This window comes from Meles meles, chromosome 3 (assembly GCF_922984935.1).
Source record: "Meles meles chromosome 3, mMelMel3.1 paternal haplotype, whole genome shotgun sequence".
Taxonomy (NCBI): Eukaryota; Metazoa; Chordata; class Mammalia; order Carnivora; family Mustelidae; genus Meles; species Meles meles.
Window position 1 is genome coordinate 82,056,949 of NC_060068.1, and position 27,038 is coordinate 82,083,986.

The following is a 27,038-nucleotide window of genomic DNA, read 5'->3' on the forward strand; positions in this document are numbered from 1 at the left end:
ATTTCATTTTTCAATTTCAATTTTCCCCCGACCCTCGGAGTGCCCTTTCCTTTTGCGGGAAGCGGGGCGTTGGAGGAGGATAAAAAAGGTTCCGGGTGCGAGGCGAAGATGGAGGAAGGCGCCCGGACCCCAGACTGGGACAGCGATGAAACGATGATTGAAGAGTCGGTGACGGAGAGTGACCTGGATGAAGAGGAGCTTCCCTGGAGAAGGTGACCACAGTTAGCGCCAGCCCTTGGATAGTGAGGCCGCCATTCTTCTGGGTACTGGCAGTGGAGTGGCCCTCGGAGATTTGCGTAGAAATTACCAGATGAATGTGCAATGGCAGTCTTGTGAGGCAGCTAGGCCTGAGCTAAGACCTTGTAAATAAACAAAACACAATCCCCCCCAGCCTCCAGTTTAGGACAGTTGAGCTTTATGGTAGATGGCTTTATGGCATCTAAAAAGAAGAAAAAGCAGAAACAAACAGAAACAAACTTAGCCTGGGTCTAAGTCCTTTTGTACAGGCAAACAAGTGTTGGGTCTAGATTTCTGAAATGCATTTTGCTTAAGCAACTGGAAGCTCTGATCTAGGAGATGGTTAACAATTTCAGGAAAAGAATGTGTGATGGGAGAACCATTTACTGCTAAACTGGAAACTAATACTTTTTAAGAATCAAAAAAGATCATAGTTTATCAAAACCTTGAACATACCTAGTTCTCTGTGCTCGATTCAGGGGAACTATATAAGAGATGAGGCCATTGCCTTTGAGAAAGCTACAGGCGAGGGAGGTCACATAAATAGATAATTTTTTTTTTTTTTAAATAACCAGGTAATTTAAATAAAATGCGATAGTCCAGGGATGGAAGTGTGCTTTGGCTGGTTTAGGAGCCCAGGTAGTCTTTAGAGATTGGTGGGGTTGACTTACAGATAGAGGCTTTAAGGTGGGTTAAGAATTAGGCAGATGAAGAAGAGGTGTTCTAAGCTGAGGGAAATGCATGGGTAAGGGTGGGGGACATAGCATTGTGTTGTGTGCTGTAACGTACAAATAGTTAATTCTTACTGAAGTGAAGTGTTAAATGGTGAGGTGGGGAGTGATGGAAGATGAGCCTGGAGAGGAAGGTAGGGTGATGTAATATAAAGCCTCATATATCCTGCGAGTGTGTTTGTAAAATGTTAAGTGGAAGAGAAGCATAATCAGATTTTTGTTCACTCAAGCATGCCCTAGAGCAGAGCTTTTCAAATTTGAATGCCCTTATAAAGTCACTTCTGAATCCCATTAAAATGCAGAGTCCAACTTAGGAGTTCTATGGTGGGATCTGAAATTCTGCATTTCTAGCAAGCTTCCAGGTTAAAGTTGGAATTATTTAGAGCAGAGATGATGATACCCAGGTTTTTGCTCATTTATATATATATATATACATACACACATAATATATACACACACACACACACACAGTAATATTTGCTGTTGGTGTACAGGGAGCATTTCTGACTAATACATTGAGTCTTAAAACAACCACACAGTCATATCCACATGCTGGTTCATATGACCAGAAAGACATTTCTCTGAGCTTTCTTACTTCAGAACAGTCCCTTGCAACGAAGGCCACCTCCAGGGAAAAGTGTTAAGAGAGAGAAGAAAATAAGAGAGATGCTCTCCATATTTTTGAGCATGTGGTTCTTCTGGCAAGAGAGACAGGTTTTGTCTTGGATTTTAAGTGTCCAAATTGCCGTGATTGATGGTAGTATATTTCTAAGGCTAAAGAGAGAAAACAAAATCCAGAGATTTCCTTTCACACTTTCTGGCATTCACAGGGCTCCCTTACCCTAGTCTTCTGGATAGAGATAAGGGGGTGTCTTATGGAGTTTTTGCTGTCTGAGCCCACTCTGCAGTTTCAGGATAAGGCCTTGGATCAAAGCTGGAGACAAATAAGGGACTAACAAAACAACAAAAACAAACTCTGAAATTCACCTGTTTCATGGTGTCACCTCAGTCCTCAATCTACCTGCTATTGTTTACTTTTCAGATTAGCAGGGAGCTTTTAAAAAATACTCTGAGTTTTTGTGTAATGAGAGGAGAAATAGGCTTTAGATGGCTCACTCTATCTTGGCTGGCCAATTTTTTTCTTCCCCTGTGATTCATTTAAAATACTTCTCCGCAGTGCCGTATAAACATCATTTTTTCAGACCTCATAGCTCAAGGTTAAAAACTAGTGTTCTTACTGGCATGGCAGTATAGTTAAAGTCTACGCATTGCTGGAGCTGAATTGCTGGGGCCATTGTTTAGTGTTGCGTTCCTTTTTTTTCATCTTCTTTGCTTATGTGCAGTTGGTTTTGGCTGTTTTTTTATGCACAAGGTCTTTAACTAGAATGAGGGACACAAGTTCTAGTAGAGATCCCCAAGAGGCAAAACATACAGTTTCACATAGCTAAATAATCCTTAAATGTTGCAGCTATTAAGGTCTTTTATCGAAGCGGGAGAAAGGGTTTAGGAAAGGCAAGGTTTATTATAAAGAACCAGGCTGCCAGGTGTGTTAACTGTGTCTGAAAAAACACTCTTTGTGAGTCTGGATTAAGTCTTAGCCTTCCCTCTGGAAACCATATCCAAAAGTGCATACAGTCTTTTTTTTTTTTTTTTAAGATTTTATTTATTTGTTAGAGCGCAGGTACACACAAGCAGAGGGAGGGGCAGAGGGAGAAGCAGATTCCCCTCTGAGCCCGAAACCCACCAGGGTCCCCAGGGAACCCCCTGAGATCATGACTGGAGCAGAAGGCAGACCAGACGCTTAACCAACTGAGCCACCCAGGCACTCTGCATCCAGTCTTTTTTTGTGGCTTTGTAGGTGTTGCTATTCATCTTTTGTAAAAATTCAAGTTGCTGACTAATAAGATTTTGTTAGCTTGTAATTTGTTTTCTAAGAGGCCTAATCCTTTTTTTGTATACATGCCTTGGAAATCTTTCATCAACCCTTGTATTCTGTTTCAGCCTCTGCTAAGGTTAACTGCTCTATAACATGAAGGAATAGATCTCAAATTAATCCTATTCAGTAGATTTAAACAGAACCACCATAGTTCATTGTTAAATGGATTTGTGTATGTATTCAGGTCACATGTCTTCTGAACATTATAACTGCATTTAGTAAAAAGCTAATTCAACATAATTACCCTGCAAGAAGGGTGTTAGTTCTGTCCCTCAAGTCAGACTAACACTGTCTTCATGTGAATTGTCTAGATAGAAAAATACTTGTTACAAAGGATATACCTGCGGAGGGAGGGAAAGAAAGCAAAGTACAAGATGACAAGGATTAAATAACCACATTAAATTGGCTAAAGAAAATGATATTTGGGGGGGCTCCTCGGGGCCTCAGTCAGTTAAGCATCTGACTCATGATTTTGGCGCAGGTCATGATCTCAGGGGTTGTGAAACTGAGCCCCACCTTGGGCGGCACACTCAGCGGGGAGTCCGGTTGAGATTTTTCTCTCTCCCTTTGCTCCTTCCCCCAATCCTGTGCATGCGTGCGCACGTGCTCTCTCTCAAGTGAATCTTTAGGAGGGCAGCACGTGATGTAATGAGCCCTGAGTCGTATATAAGACTGATGAATCACTGACCTCTACCTCTGAAACCAATAATATATGTTAATTATTGAATTTAAATTAAAAAATAGTGGATGCAAAATAAGTAAAAATAAATCTTTAAAATAAAAGCAACATTTTGGTCGGGGTGTGTATCAAAGTAGTGGCAACTCCAGTGATAAAGCACAGTGGTGCCAAGTACTATATTTAGAACTGTTACACTGAACTGTGCAATCAAAACTTTGATAAAATATAAAGTTGAAACCCTTATTGTCTCCCAAAATTTTATTGTACTTTTAACAAAACAGTGAGTATTATTTGAAGATTTCAGTCAAATTTTGCCTAAGTTTTCCTTTTAACTCAGCTATCTAATTTCTACTTCTCTCTTCTGTTTTTAGTACTTGGTACTATTCCATTTTTCCAGTATTTCAAAGTTAAATTTTATTATTAAAATACTGTGTCTGTAATGAAGTGGTCAGTGACTTCTAGAGTATTAGTTATTAATGTAGTCTAGTAGTTTGACTAGAATTCACTAAGAAATTAATGTCTTGTCAGTTAATTTATTGACTGAACATGAATATGAATAATTCTTCTGGTTTACACTCTTTTCATTTTCCTTTTAGTATTTAAAATAGCCCTGACTCCTCTCTTAAGGGGAAAAAAAAACAAACCCAAAGATTTATGCAGAGGAAATTATCCCCGAGACATTTGCAATAATGAAAAATTAAAAACAAGTGTTTTAGAATTACATAATGCTTAAATAAATTATATCCTCATGCTTAAATAAATAAATCATATGTCCTTATGAGGGAGTATTATCAATATTTAATGGTTTTAGGAAGAATTTTAGTGACTTTGCAAATATTTCAATATAATGTTAAATGTGAAATGTAGTTTCTTTTTTTTTTTAAAGATTTTATTTATTTATTTGACAGAGAGAGAGATCACAAGTAGGCAGAGGGGCAGGTGGAGAGACAGGAGGAAGCAGGCTCCCCGCTGAGCAGAGAGCCCTATGCGGATCATGACCTAAGCTAAAGGCAGAGGCTTAACCCACTGAGCCACCCAGGCGCCCCTGAAATGTAGTTTCTTAAACTTCATACAGATGGATCCAAATTTTGTGAAAGAATTTTTGGTTCTAACATATGTAAGCCTCCATAGAAAGCTAAAAGGAAATCCATCAAAGTCTTAACACAGGTAGAATTATAGGAGATTTCTATATTCATACTTATACTTCTCTTTATTGCCGGCATTTTCTACAGTTTTTTTGAATAAGTAATATATTTACATGGTTCAGGGAAGTTTTTTTTAAGTATTAAAGGGTGTATAGTAAAAAATAACCTTCTCATCCCTATCTCCTCAGCCACTCAGTCTTCTTTTCCACAGGCAACCAATATATTTGATTTTTGTCCTCCCAGAGATATTTTTTTTTTTTAAAGATTTTATTTATTTATTTGACAGAGAGAGATCACAAGTAGACAGAGAGGCAGGCAGAGAGAGAGAGAGAAGCAGGCTCGCCGCTGAGCAGAGAGCCCGATGCGGGACTCAATCCCAGGATCCTGAGATCATGACCTGAGCCGAAGGCAGTGGCTTAACCCACTGAGCCACCCAGGCGTCCCCAGAGATATTTTCTAAGTTATGTATATATGTTCTCAAACATATATAAAATTGTTTTCTAAAAAATAGAAGCACTCTGTCAAAGGGTTTGGGTGTTTGTAATCTTGATAATTGAATTATTTGGGTTTATCTTATAATTAGAAAGGCTTTTTTCCTTCACAATGATAAAAGAATCCCTCCTTGGTTTCTTTTATACTTTTTGTTTCATTTTAAACATTTACATTTTGATTCATATGGGATTTTTATATGGAGTATATTGTCAAGTATGGATACAACTAAATTATTTTCCATATGTCTCCTTCATTGTCCCAATGTTATTTTTTTAAAAATCCTATCTTTTTCTCTTATTTGAGATGCCACGTTTTTAATAAACTAAATTCGTATGTGTACATGAATTTACTTAGGAGATTTTATTCTGTTTATTGGTCTGTCATTTTATGTGCTAGTTTCACATTTTAAAAACATTTTATATCCAAAAATATTTTAATGTTCTATAAGTTATTACCTCCTTACTGTTATTTTAAAACATTTTCCTGGCTGTTCTTATTTATTTATTTTACCACATGAACTTTAGAATCAGTTGTCTGGTTCAATAAAAAGTCTTGCTGGTACTTTTATTGGTATAAAGTTGTATTTATAAATTTACTTATGGAAAATTAACATCATGTTACTTTTTTATTAAGATGCAAATTACATGCAGCAGAATTCATCCTTTTTAATGTACAGTTCTGAGTGTTTTGATAAACACATAGAATTGTGTAATAACCATTATCACAATGAAGATAAAGATCAGTCCCATTAGCCTCCACAATTCCTTCGTGCCTTTTTTGTGTTATTTTTAGATTTAAAAAAAAAAACCTCAAAAATTTTATAAAGTAAAATAATTCTGATTTTTAGAGACATTAAGATGAATAGTTTTTTGGTTTTTTTTTTTTAACTTCTGGGACATTAAAATGAGTAGATTTTTTTTTACTTCTTTTTTTTTAAGATTTTATTTATTTGTTAGGGTGGGGGGGGAGAGAGAGTGTGTGCGTGAGCATGAGCACAAATGGGGAGCAGCAGGCAAGAGGAGAAGCAGGCTCTCTGCCAAGCAAGGAGCCTGATGTGGGACTCGATCCCTGGACCCTGGGATCATGACCTGAACCAAAGGCAGACACTCAACCAACTGAGCCATCCAGGCATCCCTAGATATTTTTACTTCTTAGAAAAGTGTGCTATAGTAATGGTGTTAACCCATATTTGAATAATAAAATCTTCAATCCTTGGTAATGGCCAGTAGTAATTGAACCAAAAAAGATGATTTTTCTCCTAATAATGGGAGCCAGCATTTACTTTCACAGAGGGTTTGTTAGATTAAGGACTGGAGTCCTTTTTATTATTAGTTTTGGTGGTGCTGAGAACTATTAGGAGGTAGCGGTGTTGTTGTTGTTGTTAATGGTTACTTATTTTTCTTAGTCACCTGTTCTTTGTAATGTATGTGAGGTTATATGTGTGATGTATTTTTGTGTTTGGGAATGGAAACAAGATAGTTCTGTAAATTTTCTTAATCTCTCCCCATTTTTTTTTTTTAAAACTTCCACTATCGTCTTTTACTAAGCTTTTAAAACTGAGGAGTACTTGGCTGTCTCAGTTGGAAGAGCATGTGACTTTTAATTTCAGGGTTGTGAGTTCAAGCCCATTGGGTGTAGAAATTATTAGATGAATAAATATTTTTTAAAAACTATGTGAGAATCCACACAGTGGCATACTATGAAGTGATAAAGAGGAATGAAGAAAGTCTCTTCCCCTGCACTGATCAATCTACTGGATTTATTGTTAAGGAAGAAAAAATAAAGAGATATATAGAATGCTACTGCTTATCTAAGACTGGGTGAGGGCATGAATACTCATATTGCTTATATTTTCAAAAACAAATTGGAAGGATAAACCATACAATTTTAAAAAATGGGAAGTGAAGGAACAGATGGGTGAAGAGACAAGATGAGACAAGACTAGACTTCTCTAAATAGATCTTATTTTAAACATTTATGGTTTGCATAATTATAAAACAAAATTAAACCAACATGAAAAATTTTCTAAAAAGCAAAAAAGGGGCACCTGGGTGGCTCAGTGGGTTGAGCCTCTGCCTTCAGCTCAGGTCATGATCTCAGGGTCCTGGGATGGAGCCCTGCATCGACTCTCTGCTCAGCGGGGTGCCTGTTACCCCCCCACCCCCCGCCTGCCTCTCTGCCTACTTGTGATCTCTCTCTCTCTGTCAAATAAATAAATAAAAAATCTTTAAAAAAAAGCAAGATTAAACAGGTGAACCTAATTATGTATTGACTTGAGAGCATAATTACACCAAAAGGAATTAAGTGCCTTTTAAACAAAATTATCTATACATGCCAGATAAGATATACTCCAAGGACATAAAGAATTGCAAAGTAACTTCAGTAATCATACTGTTAATGATAATATTAGTATTGTGGACTCTAAGTATGATATGATAGCTAAGTAGGATACAGTATTTTATTCTGGGAAACTAGGGAAGATAGTGGTGTATTAGTTTCTCAGACTGCCATAAAAATACCACAGACTGGATGGCTTAACTAACAGAAATGCATTTTCTTATGGTTCTGGAGGCTGGAAGTCCAAGATCTAGGTGGTGGCGGGCTAGAGCAATTCTTTGTTCACAGAGAGAAGAGACCAAGCAAGAGCAGCTTCAGTAGTAGGTATTGGCACCCATGACTAGCAGTCAGTCTCTGCAGCTGATGCAGGCCTTTGGTCTGCATACATTCCTCTTGTGCCACAGAGTGACTTCATCTTGTCCCCACAGAGGACATACATAGTAGTGAGGTTTTCCAGGTAACATAGGACACACATGCTTTCACAGCAAAGGAGTACACACCAAGTCTGAAACTGGGAAAGGTATTCCCATACAAGGTAAAAAGTCCAGCACAGGCTGGGAGGACTCTGAATCTTGGTAAGAAAGTGTTCCAGGCCCAAGGTGAAGGGGGGCTGAAAGACTGTTGTTTCCTATAGGAAGTACACACATGCCTCCCACCCCCAGTTAATTTGAATCAGATTAAACTTCTAGCTAATAATCAGTTTATAGGCAGTGTATGGGATAAAGGAACATGTTACATGACATAGAGTTAGAAAATTCAAAATGTACGAAACTTAAAGAAAAAAACAGTCTAGTTCCTTCAACTCTTAAATTCCATTGGGGGAGTAATTTATATATTTAAGAAGATACTTAGATACAGCAACCAAAAACAGTGTGGGCCCCTTGTTTAGATCTTGATTTGAACAAAACAACTAAAAATAAATAGTTGGGGGAATGTGACTACAGTCTATTTGGTTTTCCTTTGCTGTAGAAAAACAGTCCAAAACTTAGCAACTTAAAACAGTGAACATTTATTATCTTGTCGTTTCTGTGGATCAGGAATTAGGGAGTGGCTTAATTGGGTCATCAGGCTCACAGACTGACAAGGCTGCATTCACCTCTAGTTCTTGTCTTGGTGGTCATTGTCGTCCTCGTCTTCTTCTTCTTCTTCTTTTTCTTCCTCTTCCTCTTTCTCTTTTTCTCCTTCTTCCAGATTTTATTTATTTATGTATTTGAGAGAGAGCCCAAGTGGGGTGAGAGGCAGAGGAAGGAGCAGACTCCCTGCTGAGCAGGGAGCTCAGTGCAGAGAGCGGGGAGCCCAATGCAGAGCTTAGGACTCCAGAATCATGACCTGAGCAGAAGGCAGACGCTTAACTGACTGAGCCAGCCAGGCTCCCCTTTAGTCCTCTTGAGAAGGTGTCACTACCTGTATAGTGCTTGTTAAGATTCAGTTGTCTCTCATGGTTGACTGGAGGCCTTCCTTGGTGTCTTGCTACATGGGGTTCTCTGCAGAGTGTTTCACAGCATGGCAAGCCAACTTCCATGAGAGGGGAGAAGTAAGAGAATAAGAAAGGGAGAGCAAGATGAAAGCCGGTGTCTTTCTAAAAGTAGCATCCTAACATGTTTGCTATATTCTGTTTATTAGAAGAATTTCTGGATTCAGTCTGTACTCAAGGGAGGGGTTCACACAAGGGCATAAATACCAGGAGCCATTTCAGAGGTTGTTTACTAAAGACTGTAAATTTAGTAATATTAAGGAATTATTGGCTTTTTGAAAGTGTGATAATTATGGTTGTTTTTTAAAGGTGTGGTTATTATGGTGGTGTTTGAAAAGTGTCCTTTTAGAGTTGCATACTGAAATATTTCTAGGTGAAATGGAATAATATGTCCAGGACTTGTTTCAAAATAATCTAGTGAGACTGGCAGGAACAGAGAGGGTGGCAGAATGATTATAGAAGAAATAAGATTGTCTGTGTACTGGTAGTTGTTGAACCTAGACAATAAGTATACTATTGTCTCTTGTGTTGTTATTGTTTATAATTTTCCTTAAAAAAGTGAAGAGCAGAAAGAACAAGTAAGTAAATAAAAGAACCCATTTAGTGCCAAATCATATATTTATGCCTTGGTATACTGTTATATTCTGAAAATATTTTTTTAATTTTATTTTTATCATCATAAAAATATGTATCATAAAATTTACCATTGTAACCATTTTTAAGTATACAGTCTGGTGGCATTAAGTGCATTCACGTTGTTGTGCACCCATCACCACTATCTGACTTCAGAACTTTTTCATTTTCCCAGACTAACACTTTGAACCCATTAAACACTAACTTCCCATTCCTCCCTGCTCCCACCCCCTGGCAATCACCATTCTACTTTTGATCACTGTGGATCTGACTACTCTAGCTATCGCATGTAAGTGGAATCATATAGTATTTGTCCATTTGTGACTGGTTCATTCACTTCGTGTAATTTTTTAAAATATGGAATGCTTCATGAATTTGTATGTCATCCTTGCACCTGGGCCATGCTGTCTTTTCTGTATTGTTCCAGGTTTAGTATATGTGCTGCCAAAGCAAGCACTGGTATGTTTGCTTGTTTGTTTCATTTTATTTTATTTCTTTTCAGTGTTCCAAAATTCATTGTTTATGCACCATTGCACTGGTATGTTTTTAAGGTCTATGTTATAATATGTATCAGCATTACCTTCCATTTTAAGGCTGAATAATATTCCATTTCATGTATGTACAGCATTTTGTTTATCCACTTATCTGTTGATGAATACTTGGGTTGCTTCCACCTTTTGGCTTCTGTGAATAATGCTTCTCTGAACAGAAGTATGCAAATAATATTTTCAAATCCCTGCTTTCAGTTACTTTGTGTACATACCCAAAAATGGAATTACTAGATCAAATGGTGGTTAAAGATCTCTTTTTTGATGAACAACCATACTGTTTTCCACAGTGGTTGTTACCGTTTAACATTCCCACCAGCAATGCAAAAGAGTTCCAGTTTCTCCATATCCTTGTCACTACTTGTTATTTTCTGTTTTTGATCATAACCTAATGAATGTGATGTGATATCTCACTGTGGTTTTGATTTTTATTTTCCTAATATTTAGTAGTGTTGAGCATCTTTTTGTGTTCTTGTCAGCCATTTGTACATCTTCTTCGGATAAATTTCTTTTCAAGTCCTTTTCCTAGTTTTGAATTCTGTAGAGTTTTTTAAATCAGAAAACACAAATACGTTAAATCTGCCTACTAGCATACTCACCATGGCATATCATTGCTATTTTTTAGTTTTGTATTTGTCGCTGGATTTGAAGCTTCTTGAGGGTATGAATTGTGTGTCTTCTCTCTTTGTTACCTTGATGCACCTTAGAACATAGTAGGAAGTAAATCCAAAAACTGAAGGAATTCTATCATTTCGTATTCTGAAAATATATACTCAGATTCAGTCCTGGGATTCTAATCTCAAATTCTCTGTGGTATAGAGAAATGTGAAGGAGGAAACCTACCAGCACTGTTCCCTCAAATCATCTCACTTCATCTCTGTTCAGAAACTATATTGATATTCATCCCTTACTCCCAAGTACTCAGAAATAACAGGGTATTATAAAAATGAACTAGACCATATAAATAAGTCTTTATTTTTCATCTTATGTAAGTTTTTAATTAAAGGTACACATCTAAAAAGATATTTTGGTGTAGATATTAATAGTGTGGTGTAACTGAGAATTTTAGCAAGTTTAAGTATAATAACAAACTGTGGTTAAATTGTTGTTAGTCTTTGTTTAGGAACATAATATGTATCTTCTGTTTTGGTATTTGAAAGGTTGCTCTTTGATCAAGACACATCTCTTAGATCTGAGTTCAGTCTCCATCCTGGTATAAGTGGAATGTATGAAGGTGAGAAAAAAAATTTTTTTCACTAAGTAGTCCCTTTAATTTGCCAAGTGTTATTATTCTGTCAACTTCTCCTTTTATAGTTAGTTTTGTTTTTAACTTTACACAGAATTGGTTTCTTATACTCATCTGTAATAGAGCCCAAGGTCTATTAAGGTCTGTTACTATAAAGATAGCAAGGGAAGTTATAACTTCTGGAAGATGTTAATGACTCCTTGAGAGGCCTTCAGAAATAAGCAAGTGACACCCAGATAGCTCTTCTCCTTGCAAAAATTTCCGGCTTAGCCCTAGAACTTGTTTATTTGCAAAAGTGAATAGTACTTTTTAATAACCAGCCTGTTTCAGACTGAAATACCAAATATCCTTTGTTTATTTTTATATATTTAATTTTTTGAATTTGAGTATAGTTAATGCGTAATGTTACATTAGTTCCAGGTGTACACCATAGTGATTTAACTTTATGGGTTATGCTAGGCTCACCACAGTTTTAGCTACCATCTTTAACATATAATGTTATTATAATATTATTGACTATATTTCCTGTGCTGTGCTTTTTATTACTGTGGCTAATTTATTCCATAGCTGGAAACCTGTTATCTTCCACTCTTGTTCACCCATTTTGTCTATTCTCCCCACCCCGTCCCCTTTGGCAACCATCAATTTGTTCTCAGTATTTATAGGTCTGGTTCAGCTTTTTTTTGGTTTGTGTATTCATTTCTTTTGTTTCTTAGATTCCCTGTATGAGTGGAATCATATAGTATTTGTCTTTCTTAGTCTGGCTTATTATACACTAATAAAGTAGCAGAAAGAGAAATTGAGGAATCAGTCCCATTCATAATTTCAGCAAAAAGAATAAAACACCTAGGAGTAAACTTAACCAAGGAGATGAAAGACCCATATTCTGGAAATTATGAAATACTGATGAAAGAAATTGGAGATGACACAAATAGAAAGATATTCCATGGTCATGGATTATAGGAATTAATATTGTTAAAACATCCGTATTACCCAAAGCAATTTACAGATTCAGTGAATGCTTTTGGAAATACCAACAACATTTGTTACAGAACTAGAACAAATCTAAAAATATCTATAGAGCTACAGAAGAGCCTGAATAGCCAAATCAGTCTTGAGAAAGAAGAACAAATCTGGAAGTGTCACAATCCCAGACTTCAAGGTATGCTACAAAGGTGTAATAACCAAAACAGTATGGTACTGACACAAAAGATTGATGGAGCAGAATAGAGAACCCAGAAATAAAGCCACACTTACAGGATCAATTAATCTATGACAAATTAAGCAAGAATATGCAACGGAAAAATACAGTCTTTTCAAAAATGGTGCTGGGAAAACTGGATAGCTACAAGCAAAAGAATGAAACTGGACTAATTTCTTATACCATATACAAAAATAAACTTAAATGGAAAGACTTAACTGTAAGACCCAAAACTACAAAAACCCTAGAAGAGAACCATAGGCAGTAATTTTTCCGACATTGGCCCTAGCATCATTTTTCGAGCTAGAAATGTCTCCAAAGGCAAGGGAAATAAAAGCAAAAATAAGCTGTTGGATCTACATCAAAATAAAAAGCTTGTATACAGTAAAGGAAATCATCAACACAATGAAGACAACCTACTGAATGGAGAAGTTATTTGCAAATGATATATCTGATAAGGGGTTGATTTCTTTTTTTTTTTTTTTAAGATTTTATTTATTTGACAGACAGAGATCACAAGTAGGCAGAGAGGCAGGCAGAAAGAGAGAGAGAGAGGAGGAAGCAGGCTCCCTGACGAGCAGAGAGCCCAACGCGGGACTCGATCCCGGGATGCTGGGATCATGACCTGAGCCAAAAGCAGAGGCTTTAACCCATTGAGCCACCTCGGCACCCCTATTTCTAAAATGTGTAAAGAACTTATACAACTTGATACCTAAAAAACAAACAATCTGAGTAAAAAATGGGGAGAGGACCCAAATAGACATTTTTAAAAAGAAGACATACAGAGAAATGCAAATCAAAACCACAAAGAGTTATCACCTTAGACTTACCAGAATGGCTAAAAGCAAAAAGACAAATAACAAGTGTTGGTGAGGCTATAGAGAAAAGGAACCCTTGTGCATGGATGGTGGTAATATAAATTGGTACAACTGCAATAGAAAACAGTGTGGAGGTTCCTCAAGAAATTAAAAATAATAATACCATATGATCCAATGATTCCACTACTGGGTGTTTACCCAAAGAAAATGAAAACACTAAGTAAAAAATATATATACGCACTCTTATGCTTATTGCAACATTATTTACAGTAGCCAGGATATGGAAATAACTTAAGCGTTCATTGGTAGACAAATGGCTAAAGAAGATGTGGTGTGTATGTATATGTATATATGTATATGTGTATATATATGTGTATGTGTATGTGTAGTACACAGCCATGAAAAAGATGGGATCATACCATTTGTAATATGGATGGACCAAGAGGTTATTATGCTAAATGAAAGAAGTCAGACTGAAAAAGGCAAATACTGTATGATTTCACTGATATGTGGTACATATATATATTTTTTAAAGATTTTATTTATTTATTTATTTGACAGAGAGAGAGATCACAAGTAGGGAGAGAGGCAGGCAGAGAGGCAGGCAGAGAGAGAGGAGGAAGCAGGCTACCTGCGGAGCAGAGAGCCCGATATGGGGCTTGATCCCAGGACCCCGGGATCATGACCCAAGCCCAAGGCAGTGGCTTAATCCACTGAGCCACCCAGGCGCCCCGGTACATATATTTTTTAAAAGTACCTTTTACCTACAGTTTTCTGTACTTCCTGAGTCCACTTCTAGGTCAGTTTAAATGCTTATAGAAAAATATATCACTGAGCATCACTGTTCAAAAAGATAAATTTGCAGTAACTATTTAATGGGTACATTATTTCTTTTTATGCTTTCTTCTTTTTATTTTCAAGGATGTCTGAAAATAGGTATGGTAAAAAGGAAAAATTTCTTAAACACCACAAAGATCTTTTATATATAGTTCAGAGAGTCTTTTCACAGTACATCATTTCACTTGGTACTCCAGTGGAAAGTTGCAGTTTCATCTTGGAGGGATTTTTCTTACATGTAGTTGGAAGAGGCAATGTGTAATAGTAGTCTCTAGAACGTGCTCTTACGTCATATAAAGTACCACTAAGAAGAAGTTAGAGGTGTGTTTTAATATTCCAACCAAGTTTTTCTTTGCTTTCCTTCTTTTTCTTTGATTTTCCAGATTGATAGACTTTTTGTTACTTTTGCTAATTATTAAAAGAATAAAAATTTTCTATAAATATATATATATTTTTTTTTTTTTTTAAAGATTTTATTTATTTGATTGACGGAGATCACAAGTAGGCAGAGGCAGGCTCAGAGAGAGGAAGGGAAGCAGGCTCCCTGCTGAGCAGAGAGCCTGATGCGGGGCTCGATCCCAGGACCCTGGGATCATGACCCGAGCCAAAGGCAGAGGCTTTAACGCACTGAGCCACCCAGGCACCCCAAGAATAAAAATTTCCTAAATACAAAACTATATAATGTAGAAAGTGTTAAGGTCCCACCCCCTACTCTTCCCTACAATTCCATTCCAAGAATTGCCGATGTTTAGTATTTGTGTATTTTTCTAGACTTTTGTATGCCAATATGAATATCTTTTTTTTAATAATCGGTATTGTGTTACATATAGTTCTTTCCTTGTTATATTGATCTTCCTCAACTTTTTAAATTGCTACATGTTATTCTGTATGAATCTACCCATATTTAATGAATTAATAATATTTTTGGTATTTCTCAATACTGTAATAAATGTGACTGTTCTAGTATTTATACCTTTGCCTGCTTTTCTGGTTATTTCCTTAGTATAACTAGCAAAAATTATATTTGTTTTTAAAAGAAACATGTCAGATCTTGACACATATTACCCCTAAAAAAGATGACTTTTTCCTTTAGATCCAACAAAGGATATATTCAGTCTTTGCCAAACTGCTAAATAAAAAGTATCTGATTGTTTTAATTTGCATTTTCGAAGAGTACCAAGGTTAGACATACTTTAATATTGAGTATTCCTTGCATGTCTCATAAATTATTCTCATTTTATTATTGATTTATAAGATCATTTTATAAAAGATAATAAAACTTTGTCATATATATGGAAAATAGTTTCACTCAGTTTCCTAGTTAATTTTAATGTTATTCTTGATATATTTTGTAAGCAGAAACTTAAAGGTTTTCTTTTTTAAAGTTTTTGTTTACTTGAGAGAGAAAGAGCACAAGTGAGGGTAAAAGGTAAAGAGGGAGGGAAAGGGTAAAGAGGAGGGAGAAGCAGATTTCCTGCTGAGCAGGGAGGCTGATGCAGGGCTGGATCCCAGGATCCTGAGATTGTGACCTGAGCGGAAGGCAGACATTTAACCAACTGAGCCACCCAGGTGCCCTTAAGTTTTTATATAACAAAACCTGTCAGTCTTTTCTTCTGGGGTTTCTTGTTTTTTTTCCAAACTTGGAAATATTTTGCCTACCTGAAGGCCATAAAAATTTTTCTTTTATCTTTATTTACATTTATTATTTATTCATCTTTTTGTCACTGTTTAAAATGCCGTTATTATTTTATATTAAATTCCCAGATATATATATAGGTCTGTTTTCCACTTATTTTGTTTCATTGTTCTATTTGACTATATTCAGTGATGTGCCAGCACTGTTATTTTATGAGCCCTAGCTTTTAGTATGTTCCTTTATCTGGTAGGGAAGATATCCTCCTACACAGAGTAACTGGCTATATTATTCATTCTGAGCTCCTTTGGTACAAACAGCAATAGCAGTAAAGTATGAGACTGCCCATGGCGATCCTCCAGTGTGTACCCTCTTCCATCTTTGGTTGGTGTGATTTGCTCTGAGCTGGGTGGTTTTCTGAGATTCTCGTGGAAGAAATTCATATAGTTATTCTTGAAGGAGCCACTCCTTTTCCCATGGAGAGTAATACACTGTTTACCTGTGTTTGGTTTCCCTTTAATCCAGTCTCGTCTTCTGATCCATAGTGGGTATATTTCCTTTTTTTCTCATTGCTGCTTCAGATTAAAAAAAAAAAAAGCAAACTAATTTCAAAAAACAGCAACAACTAATTTCTTTGGATTCTTTTTAGGAACCCGGAAGGAAAGAAAAGTTAAAATATGAACTCACTTTCCCATCCTTTTTTTTAAAAAAAATCTGAAAACCTAATTTATACAGGGTAACTCCATTTTATAAAACACACATACACACACACAAACTAAAGGATCAGAGGAAATCCACAAGTATGTTATGAATAATTATCTCTGGGTGATTATTAGTATCGCCTTTGTACTACTTTATTTTCCCAAGTTTTTACAGTGAGCAGGTATTAACTTTACGACTTAAAAAATATGGAAAAGGGAATGATGGGATAATAATGTAACTTACTAATAAGAAGTCAAATACCTGTTCTAATCTTAGCTACCTAGTAAGCCAAACAGTCTATAATTGGCTAAACTTGGAAAAACAATTTCAAATATCCAGTGAGGATCTTATTCCTGTCTTAAAAACACAAACTCTGTTTTTGGAGTATATACTAGTATTAGGAGTTTTTAAAAATGACCTCACACAGAATAAAAAGGAAGAAAGTATTGCCTCTAAGGGGGTTTAAGTCTGTATATTGTGTCTATGTATCCTTTGTATTCATTCCACCTGAAACCAAGAAATAGCAAGTATTATTTTATTCCAGTGTGGTATATGTTTCTTTGAAATTAATAACTTAAAGACTTTGATATGTAAAAGTGGCAGTTAGAAATTATAATTTACAAAATAATTTTTAATGACATTTTGTAATTTCTGTGAAATCATGGAGTCATTGTCAAAGCAGAACATTAAACCTCTTCCAAGTGATTTATGATTATATTTCATTCTAGGTACACTTTCTCCTGAGATTCAACTTGCTTTCAAATTCCAAGAGATTCCACAAGAGCAAAAGAGTAAAAATAAGATAATGCCTCTTCTTAGTGAGAAAGAAGTCTTACAGGTATGTATCATATTGATTAAATACACACTTATGAAAAATTGGAAATGCTGTTTTAAAGAGGGCCAAATTACTAATGATTAATTCTTTTTGTCCATTATTTTCCTCCTTTCTTCTCTTACTTGGTTTTTACCCTTTCTTAGTTAGTCATTCTGTTTCTTCATTGCAACTTTAGTGAAAAGCAGTTGTTTTAGAAGGAGGTATTTAAAATATTTCATTTTTCCTTCTGTTTTCTCTCTTTCAGGTAGAAATGTGGAAGTGGGAGAAACAAGGTTAAAATAGAATATAATAATTATGATTTTCATCTAGAGATCACTTTAAATTTGTGAGGAAGATGTTAGTCTGCATGGTATAATTTGAGATATGGGCTACTGAAAGGCCCTTCTATTAACTGATGTGTGTGTGAGTGCATGTGTGTGTATATACACTTACATACACAAATTTTTATTTGTTTCTTTTTAATGTAGTCACCCTGGGGAGAGATAAGGGGTGATTTAGTTAGTACCGGTGACATAAATAAGTCAGCTAACAAGAGATACCTACAAAGTCTTAAGGAAGGAAGGGACCATAGATACATTTTTTCCCCCTCTGAGGATAAAAGATAACATTTTTATTGATTGTTTTGAAATGAATGAAATATTCACATACATGCATTTTTATGAATGAAGATAGTTAATTTTACACAGATTCAAGACTTCAGGGAAAAATTGTGTTGTTTCCTTTTTAGAATAAGACAACTCAGCTTTCTTCTTTATTAACTGAAAACATTTCATCAGAGATGCTGTATTCTGTTGTGAATCTCAAATTTGGGTTTTTTAATCGAAGAGTAATTGCCATACAGTATTGTGTTAGCTTCAGGTGTGTAACATAATGATTTGATGTTTACATACATTATCAAATGGTCATCACAGTAGGTTTAGTTACCAGCAGTCCCTGTATAAAGTTGTGGTAGTATTATTGATTGCATTCTCATATCTCATTTATTTTATAACTGGAAGATTTTGCCTCTTTCTCCCCTTCACCTATTTTGTCCATTTTCACATCTCCTTTCCTCTCTGACAACCATCAATTATCTGATTTATCAGCCTATTTCTGTTTTATTTATTCATTTAGGGTTTTTTAAGATTCTACATGTAAGTGGCATCCTATGGTATTTGTCTTTGTCTTACTTCGCTTAGCATAATGCCCTCTAAGTCTATCCATGTTGTTAAAAATTGCAAGATTTCATTTTTTATGAGTAAGTAATATTCCTGTGTGTGTGTGTATTTAGGTTACTTCTATATCTTGATTATTGTAAATACTGCTGTAATAAATATAGGGGTGATTATGTCTTTTTGAATTCACGCTTTAATTTTCCTTAGAAAAATACCAAGAGGTAGAATTACTGGATTGTATGATAGTTCTATTTTTAATTTTTTGAGTAACCTCCACGCTGTTTTCCATTGTGGCTGCACCAGTTCACATTCCTACCGACAGTGTGTGACAGTTCTCTTTTCTCCATATCCTTACCAACATTTGTTGTTTCTTGTTTTTTTGGTTTTAGCCGCCTCACAGGTGTGAAGAGATATCTCATTGTGATTTTGATTTGCATTTCCCTGATGGTTAGTGATGTGTATCTTTTCATGTGTCTGTTGGTCACCTGTTTGTGTTCTTTAAAGAAATGCCTGTTTGGGTCCTCTGCCCACTTTTTTTTTTTTTATATTTTATTTATTTGATAGAGAGAGATACCACAAGTAGGCAGAGAGGCAGGCAGAGAGAGGGGGAAGAAGCAGGCTCCCTGCTGAGCAGAGAGCCCAATGCAGGGCTTGGTCCCAGGACCCTCAGATCATGACCTGAGCCGAAGGCAGAGGCTTTAACCTACTGAGCCACCCAGGTGCCCCGTCTCTGCCCACTTTTTAATTGTACTGTTTAGATTTTTTGTTGTTGTTTTTTGCTGTTGAATTATATGAGTTCTTTATCTATTCTGGATGTTAACCTCTTATCAAAATACTATTTGCAAATATCCTGTCTCATTCATTAGGTTGCCTTTCTTTATTCTAATGGTTTCCTTCACTGTATAAAAGTTTCTTGTTTTTGTTTTTTTTTAAGATTTTATTTATTTATTTGACAGACAGAGATCACAAGTAGGCAGAGAGGCAGGCAGAGAGGGAAGAAGCAGGCTCCCTGCTGAGCAGAGAGCCCAATGCAGGGCTTGGTCCCAGGACCCCCAGATCGTGACCAAAGTTTCTTGTTTTTATTTTGTTTTTTATTTATTTATTTTTTAGAGGGAGATAGTTAATGGGGGGGAGAAGAAGAGGGAAAGAGAGAATCCTAGCCAGGCTTTATACTCAGTGAGGAGCCTGAATTGGGGCTCAATCCCAGAATCCGAAGATCATGATCTGACCTGAAACCCAGAGACAGGTGCTTAGCCAACTTAGCTACCCCATTGCTCTATGATTTCAGTCTTTTAAATCAAGAGTTGTTTTGTGGCCTAATATGTGATCTGTCCTGGAGAATATTTTATGTGCACTTGAGAAGAATATGTTTTCTGTTTTTGGATGGAGTATTTTGTATTTATCTGTTATGTCCATCTGTTCTAGGCCATTGTTAGTGTCATTCAAAGCCATTGTTTCCTTGATGATTTCTTTCTGGAAGATGTATCCATTGATATAAGTGGGGTGTTAAAGTCCCCTAGTTTTATTGTATACTGTCAGTTTGAGAGAAAGGTATTTTAAACAAATGTTATCAGTAACTGATCAATAAATAAAACAATACCAGGAATGTTTATTCTGCTATACTGAACGTGAGGATAGTTTGTGTGAGATATCTGTTGCCTCCTGGAGACCCAGGGTTGGTTAGGCTGATTTGACTGTATAGACTTCTTCCATGCCACTCCCAGTGATACACTATTCAGTTGAAGAGAATGATTTCAGATATTTTTGGTTGAGGATATATAAATAGATTTGCCCCTTTTCCAGATCCTCCAAATTAGCACAGTTAACTTGAACTCTTTTTCACCTCCTACACCCTACCCCCAGCAGATGAAATAAAACAAAAACTGTACAGCTTAAGGGACCATCAAAATATAGGGGTGGTAAGGGTAGGAAAAAAATGACAGTCACATGAATCAAAAGGATAAATAGCAATTTGGATGCCTTAGGAAAGAGTTGATTGAAATGTATACTTGCATTTTGTTAATTAACAAATAACCAACTCCAGCCCCCATTGTTTAGAAGTATTAGCTCTTAATTATTATTTTTGCCTATGGAGGAGGGGAAAAACATCATCTATCAGGAGCAAACTTCCTTCTTACTTCCTCTCTTACTTATTGTATTTTCCTTACCTAGGTAGGGTCAAGTCACTGATCTATAGTAAGGGATCTATAGTAAGGGAAATGAACTAGAGTATTACGGGTATTTGAATGAATTATTTTGTGAAGATACAGAAATATCTAGTAAGTATATAAGCATATACGTATACACTATTTAATTAGTCCTTGGGAGTTTCTAGGTTTACTTCTTGAAATTCCTTCTTGTCTCTGGGTCTTGGAGCTTTGTAAGGTCTGCTTGGGAAGTATATATATATGGAACTAATGTAATAACCTTGAAGTATGTAAAGATGCATTATCAGTAAATAACAGTGAATGTTCATTGGAGAAGATTGATGTATTCTCAGTACTTTGTGTTTTCCTGTTATTACGGTTTTTCATTGATCGAACAATGCTTGGAAATTCAGGCTAAAGGCTTTATTTTCAGAAAACGTTGTTATTGATCATAGAAACATAGAGGGCCCCCAAAGAGAGATCTTTTTCTAAAGATCCACTTAGATGGAAACAAGAAATTAAATGTTTAAAAGTGATGAAAGCCAGTATCCTGCAAAACTTAAAATGGAATCGTTTTATCAGTGCATTTTATCTTTTTTCTTTTTTTAAGGGATACAACTTCAGATTTTCTGGCATGACTTCAGAGTTAGGCAAAAGTCATTTAGTATTTAACATTGTCACACAGAGGTTGTATGATTTTTTGGCCCTCAAGGAGAAATATTAGAACTGAGAACCTGACAAAAATGGCTTATCAGAATCATTGTGGATTAATGAACTAGGAATAAAAAGAGGGGACACATCCTTTCCCTTTATTTAATCTCCGCAAATTCTTTTATGGAAAGAAATTTTAAAAACTAAACACAAGAGCTAAAACTCTTAGAAGAAACATTGGGAAAAAGTATCGTGACATTGGATTTGGCAATGATTTCCTGGACATGAAAGCCTGGCAACAAAAGAAAAAATAAATAAAGCTAGACTCATGAAAATTAAAAACCTTTGTGGATTAAAGGATATTATCAACAGATGAAAAGGCAACTTAGAAATGGGAGAAAATATTTTTAAATATTTTTAAAGTTAGGGATGACTACCCAGAATATATAAAGACTCTTAGAACTCAGCAACAAAAAACAAACTGATTTAAAAATGGACAAAGGGCATGAACAGACATTTCACCAAAGATAGACTCGTGGCCAGTAAGCACATGAAAAGATGTTCAGCATCTTTTTTTTTTTTTTAAAGATTTTATTTATTTATTTGACAGAGAGAAATCACAAGAGAGGCAGGCAGAGAGAGAGGAAGGGAAGCAGGCTCTCCGTTGAGCAGAGAGCCCGATGTGGGACTCGATCCCAAGACCCTGAGATCATGACCTGAGCTGAAGGCAGTGGCTTAACCCACTGAGCCACCCAGGCGCCCGATGTTCAACATCTTTAATCATCAGGGAAGTGCACATCAAAACCACACTGAGATCCCACCTTACACTCATTATGGTAGCTATCATTAAAAAAAAACCAAAATAACCAGTGTTGGTTAGGATGTAGGAAAATTGGAATTCTTTCTTATTGCTGGCACCAACAGATGAGTGGATAAACAAAATGTGTTACATACAATGTAATTAGAAAGGGAGGAAATAGTGATACATGGTACAACATGGGTGAACCTTGAAGACCTCATGCTTAGTGAAATAAGTCAGAAACGAAAGGACTAATATTGTATGGTTCCTTTTATATTAGGTAATTTGAGTAGTTACAGTAGAGACTGAGTAGTAGAAATAAAGAAGCAGGGTAGGTACCATGGATTGAGAGAGGGGTGAATGGGGAGTTAGTGCTTAACAGGTATGGAGTTTCAGTTGGGAAAGATGAAAAAGTACTCTAGATGGTTGCTAGTGATGGTTGTACAATAGTGTGTGCAAAATGCCACAGACCCGTATGTGTAAAAATGGTTAAAATTGTGAATTTTATGTTGCATATATTTTACCATAGATGAGAAGATGCTAAGAAAGAATAACACAAGACTATTTTAAATATTAAATTTCTAATTATTGCATTGTATTAGAATTTATCAGTTAAAAGAAAACTACCTTTTTCCCCCCTAGCAACCTCAAGATGAAATGGAACAAAATGAAGCTGTGTTCCTGTAAGTATACTAATTTTGGGCTTTATTATATTGTAGATTTTTTTTTGTAATTTTACACTTTAAAGTGAGTCTTCATTTTCTTAAGAGTTTTAGAATTACTGTATATTTTTAAATAATTGTCCCTTTAGCAGCCTAAATATGTTATTTTGAAACATTCTAGATAAGTTTCATTTCATGAGAAAGATTGGTTCAGATTAAGTTGATTTTCTGTCTATTAATATTATTTAAAAAGAAAATCTATAGCATAGCATGAAGGAAGAATTTATAGACCTCATTGAAATTAGGCTTTATAGGACTGTTGTTCTTTAAAAGATTTTATCCTTTCAAGCTCTTTTAAAACCATGGTTCTCAAAGTATGGTCTATGGACCCCTTGGGAGTCCTTGAGACTTTTTCCAGGTGGTCTTTGAGGTCAAAACTATTTTCATAATAATACTAACGTGTTATTTGCCTGTTTCATAGTACTAACATTTGTACATAGAGTGCTAAAGAAAATGGTAAGTAAAATGCTGAAGCCTTACTAGGAATTAGGGCAATGGCAGTATTTTTCACTGCCATGAATTAGCAGTTAGAAAGGAAGAAAAAAGCGAGGTTCATTTAATGCATGTGGTGAAGCAGAAAAGTTCTTGTTTAATTAAATTTCTACTTTTGAATATATATCTTTTTGATATGGTTGTGTTGATGGGGGAAGTACGCCTAAGTACTTCTGTGAATACTGAAGTGTGGTAGTCTTGAGAGCACTTGTTTCAGTTGTAAACATTGTAAGAAAATTAGCTCACTTATTCTTTTAACTTGAAAGAATAATTGACAGACAAAATAGTATTCACTTTTGGGTATATGGCATACATTTTCTTCAAAATCAGTGAAAAATGTGAAATAGGGGCACCTGGGTGTCTCAGTGGGTTAAGCCTCTGCCTTTGCAGGTCATGATCTCAGGGTCCTGGGATCGAGCCCAGCATCGGGCTCTCTGCTCGGTAGGGATCCTGCTTCCCCCACACCCTGCCTGCCTCTGCCTACTTCTGATCTCTGTCTGTTAAATAAATAAATAAAATCTTTAAAAAAATTGTAAAAAATGTGAAATAGTGCTGTTCTTTTCACTAATTTTTTTTCATTTTGTAAAATGTAATAAATTTTCATAAACATGTAATCACATGTTACTGGATTATTACGTTATTTTTATTTATCTTTAATTTTATTAAGTTTTTATGTTAATTCCAGTATAGTTAATATAGTATTATATTAGTTTCAGATGTATAATGTAGTGATTCAGCAATTCTGTATATTCTTCAGTGCTCATTATGACAAGTGTGCTTTTACTGTTAGTTTTAAATTAGTGATTATATAAAATTTTTCCAATTTTATCTCCTAATATGTGAGTATAAATAAGTATATGCCACATAAATTAAAGTTCTTTGGGTTCCTCAATAATTTTTAAGAGTATAAAGGAGATCAAAGATCAAAAAATTTTGAGAACCACTATGTTTAAAAAAACCCTATTACTGAATATATCAGCACTATAAGTTCATCTACAGAAATGGAGAAGAAAAACTAGGGAAGACTAACACAGCAGCTATAATCTCACTGCCCAGAGAGAACTGTTGTTAACATTTTGGTACATTTTATTTTCGGCTTTGTATATCGCTTTATTTATATTTTCTATGAAATAAAATCATTCTGAAGATAGTCTTTTGTATCCTATCTAAAAATTTAAGTGATAATATATAATTATTTTCTCATGTCATATTTTAAAAAACATGAATTTTAATGGCTTCACAGTATTTCCCTGTATAACTTGACTGTACTGTAATGCATTTAACTATTCCTCTCCTGTTAGACATGTACATTGTTTGCTATCTTGCCTAATATAAATGACTATATTGTAATAGTTTAGTTAAGAGTTTGCTCTATTTTCAGATTTATGTCTTAAATTCTCTGTTGTAATTAAAGGAAAATATTCTATTGTTGACTCAAAGTATGATTCAGTTTTGTTTTAAATCAGCTTGTTCTTCTCAAAGAATTGTATTTTAGGGGAAAAAAATCAACATTCTTTTCTATATGCCTCAGAAATTATATATATATTGAGCAGTTACATTTCCATTTTCAAGGTGGCTTATATTAATCATTTCTGTTTTTCAACAGGAGAGAGTGTTCGATTTATTATTCTTGCTTAGGCTTCAAGTAGCTATACCTGGTATATAAAAACTACTCTTAAAACAGCTAAAACAAGAGGCTTTTTTTGTTTATTTTAAAGGGAGATATCTTGATTGTGTTTGCATATAGTAAATTGGATTGAGGAAAAAAGTAGTTAACTGATTGCTTTTCTTCAGTCAATTTTTAATTATCCCAGGGCAGATGATAAAAATTATAGATTAGGCAGGACCCTTATTTTGCTTTCAACTGACCCCTATTTTTGCTTTCAACCGCTTTCCATCAATATTTCATTCATGTTCTTCTACTGTAAAGTAGAAGAATGATAAATAATAATTGAGAATTTTCTCCTTACTGACTTGCACTTACATCTAAAACTGTAATGACAAACTTTCAATGTATTTGAAGATTTAGATAACCAAGATACATAATTCAGAACCAATTTTTTTCTCCCCCATTACCCTCATTTGATACAGTCATCCCAAAGTGACTTTTATACCTAAACTTAAGGTTGTCTCATTTACACTCCTGAATTTCATCCATTAATTTTCAGCTTGTTCCTTCATTTTTGCAGTCACTTGAAATGTAAATATTAACAAATTTGTAGTAACTGTGAGAGTAATTGGAATGATGGAGCAAAAATAATTATGCAACTTTGAAATTCCTTTAAATGGAAAAAAACCTTGAATTACATTTAAATTAGAAGTAGTGTTTTTTTCTTTTCATTTCAGAACTTTTATTTATTAAATAATTTATTTTTTAGGAATAGAAGAAGTTTTCCAGTGTTCACTGGGTCATTTTCCCAGGCTGAACTTTCAGTGAACCACCAAAGCATTCAGGGTATGTTTTTATGGGTAGAGTCATATAAAGTAAATTTGTCTGTGCCTAAAAATAGAAGGCTTAGTTAGGTATGGATTTATTTGCATTAATAGCTCTCAGAAGGCCAAATGGGTAGGAGGTGAGAAGAATAGGAAATGCAGGACATTTGGTGTTTTGGGAGCCATTAATGCCATATGATGTTTTTGGCATCTCTGTACTTTTACCATGACACTCAATAAACTTCTAAGTCAGAGGTCTTTAACTGGCTCTTCCTTTATAACTTTGTGGTGTTTCTTGCTGCCATGAGCTGATGTGACTAGACGCCCATAGAATTGATAGTCCCCTTCCCTTTTGATACTTCATTGCAACTCCCTCTTTCCTTCATTCCTTTCAGAGTGTTTAGAATGAAAGTTTTCATCCAGATTTTAGATTAAATCACATGTAAGGAAACTATTAAATTGTTCTCTAGTTTAGCTAACTCTGTTTTAATACAATCCTATTTTCTTCCTCCCAATTCAAAGAGTAATTCTAACCAAACTGTAGAATGGTCAAAATAAACAAATTATCTTTAGTAATTGTTGTTTTTGCTTATAAGTTAAAATTCAGCTCCCCTGAGCATTTTCTTCTCATTTGGTACTTTAGAATTGTATTTATTTTGAGAGAGAGAGAAGGATCACAGGCAGGAGGGGAGGGGCAGAGGGAGAGGTCAGGAACAGACTCTGCCAACCAGTGAGCCCTACATGGGGCTCGATCCCAGGACCCTGGGATCATGACCTGAGCAGAAAGCAGCCGCTTAGCCAACTGAGCCACCCAGGTGCCCTTTGAAGTATTTTTTTATATGTACATACTACTACTACTACATTATGTCTCTTACAGGTGTTAAGTAGAAAATGTGCAAAATCTTCGACTGAGCCAGTCAGGCGCCCTCCACAATTTTTTTGATTTGTAAAAACTATTTTAAGTAAATTTTGTAGTTAGAAAATAAGAATTACTTAAATATGTTTATTTTTATATAGTGGTCAGATTAGCATAATATATACCAACTTATCAAATTTAAAAAATACCAACTATTGGCATAAAAGTGGTCATTTTGATTATGAGGTGATTAAAAATACAGAAAGAGATGGCTTTGAGGATTTTCTTTACAATTCAGAG

At 35.3% G+C, this 27,038-nt stretch overlaps 1 protein-coding gene and 1 non-coding gene across 2 annotated transcripts in view; one reads left to right on the forward strand and one right to left on the reverse strand.

The window, feature by feature from the left end:
• Positions 1–27,038, forward strand: part of ANKRD31 (ankyrin repeat domain 31) — a 148,259-nt gene continuing 121,221 nt past the window's right edge. The window contains 5 exon segments of the mRNA XM_045998906.1: positions 1–212; positions 11,373–11,446; positions 17,378–17,487; positions 22,878–22,918; positions 25,828–25,904. Coding sequence (XP_045854862.1) covers positions 109–212; positions 11,373–11,446; positions 17,378–17,487; positions 22,878–22,918; positions 25,828–25,904 — 406 coding nt within the window. The 5' untranslated portion in view covers positions 1–108.
• On the reverse strand, positions 10,016–10,121 carry LOC123939497. The gene has a single exon (XR_006817878.1). It is a non-coding gene; the product is annotated as a U6 spliceosomal RNA (small nuclear RNA).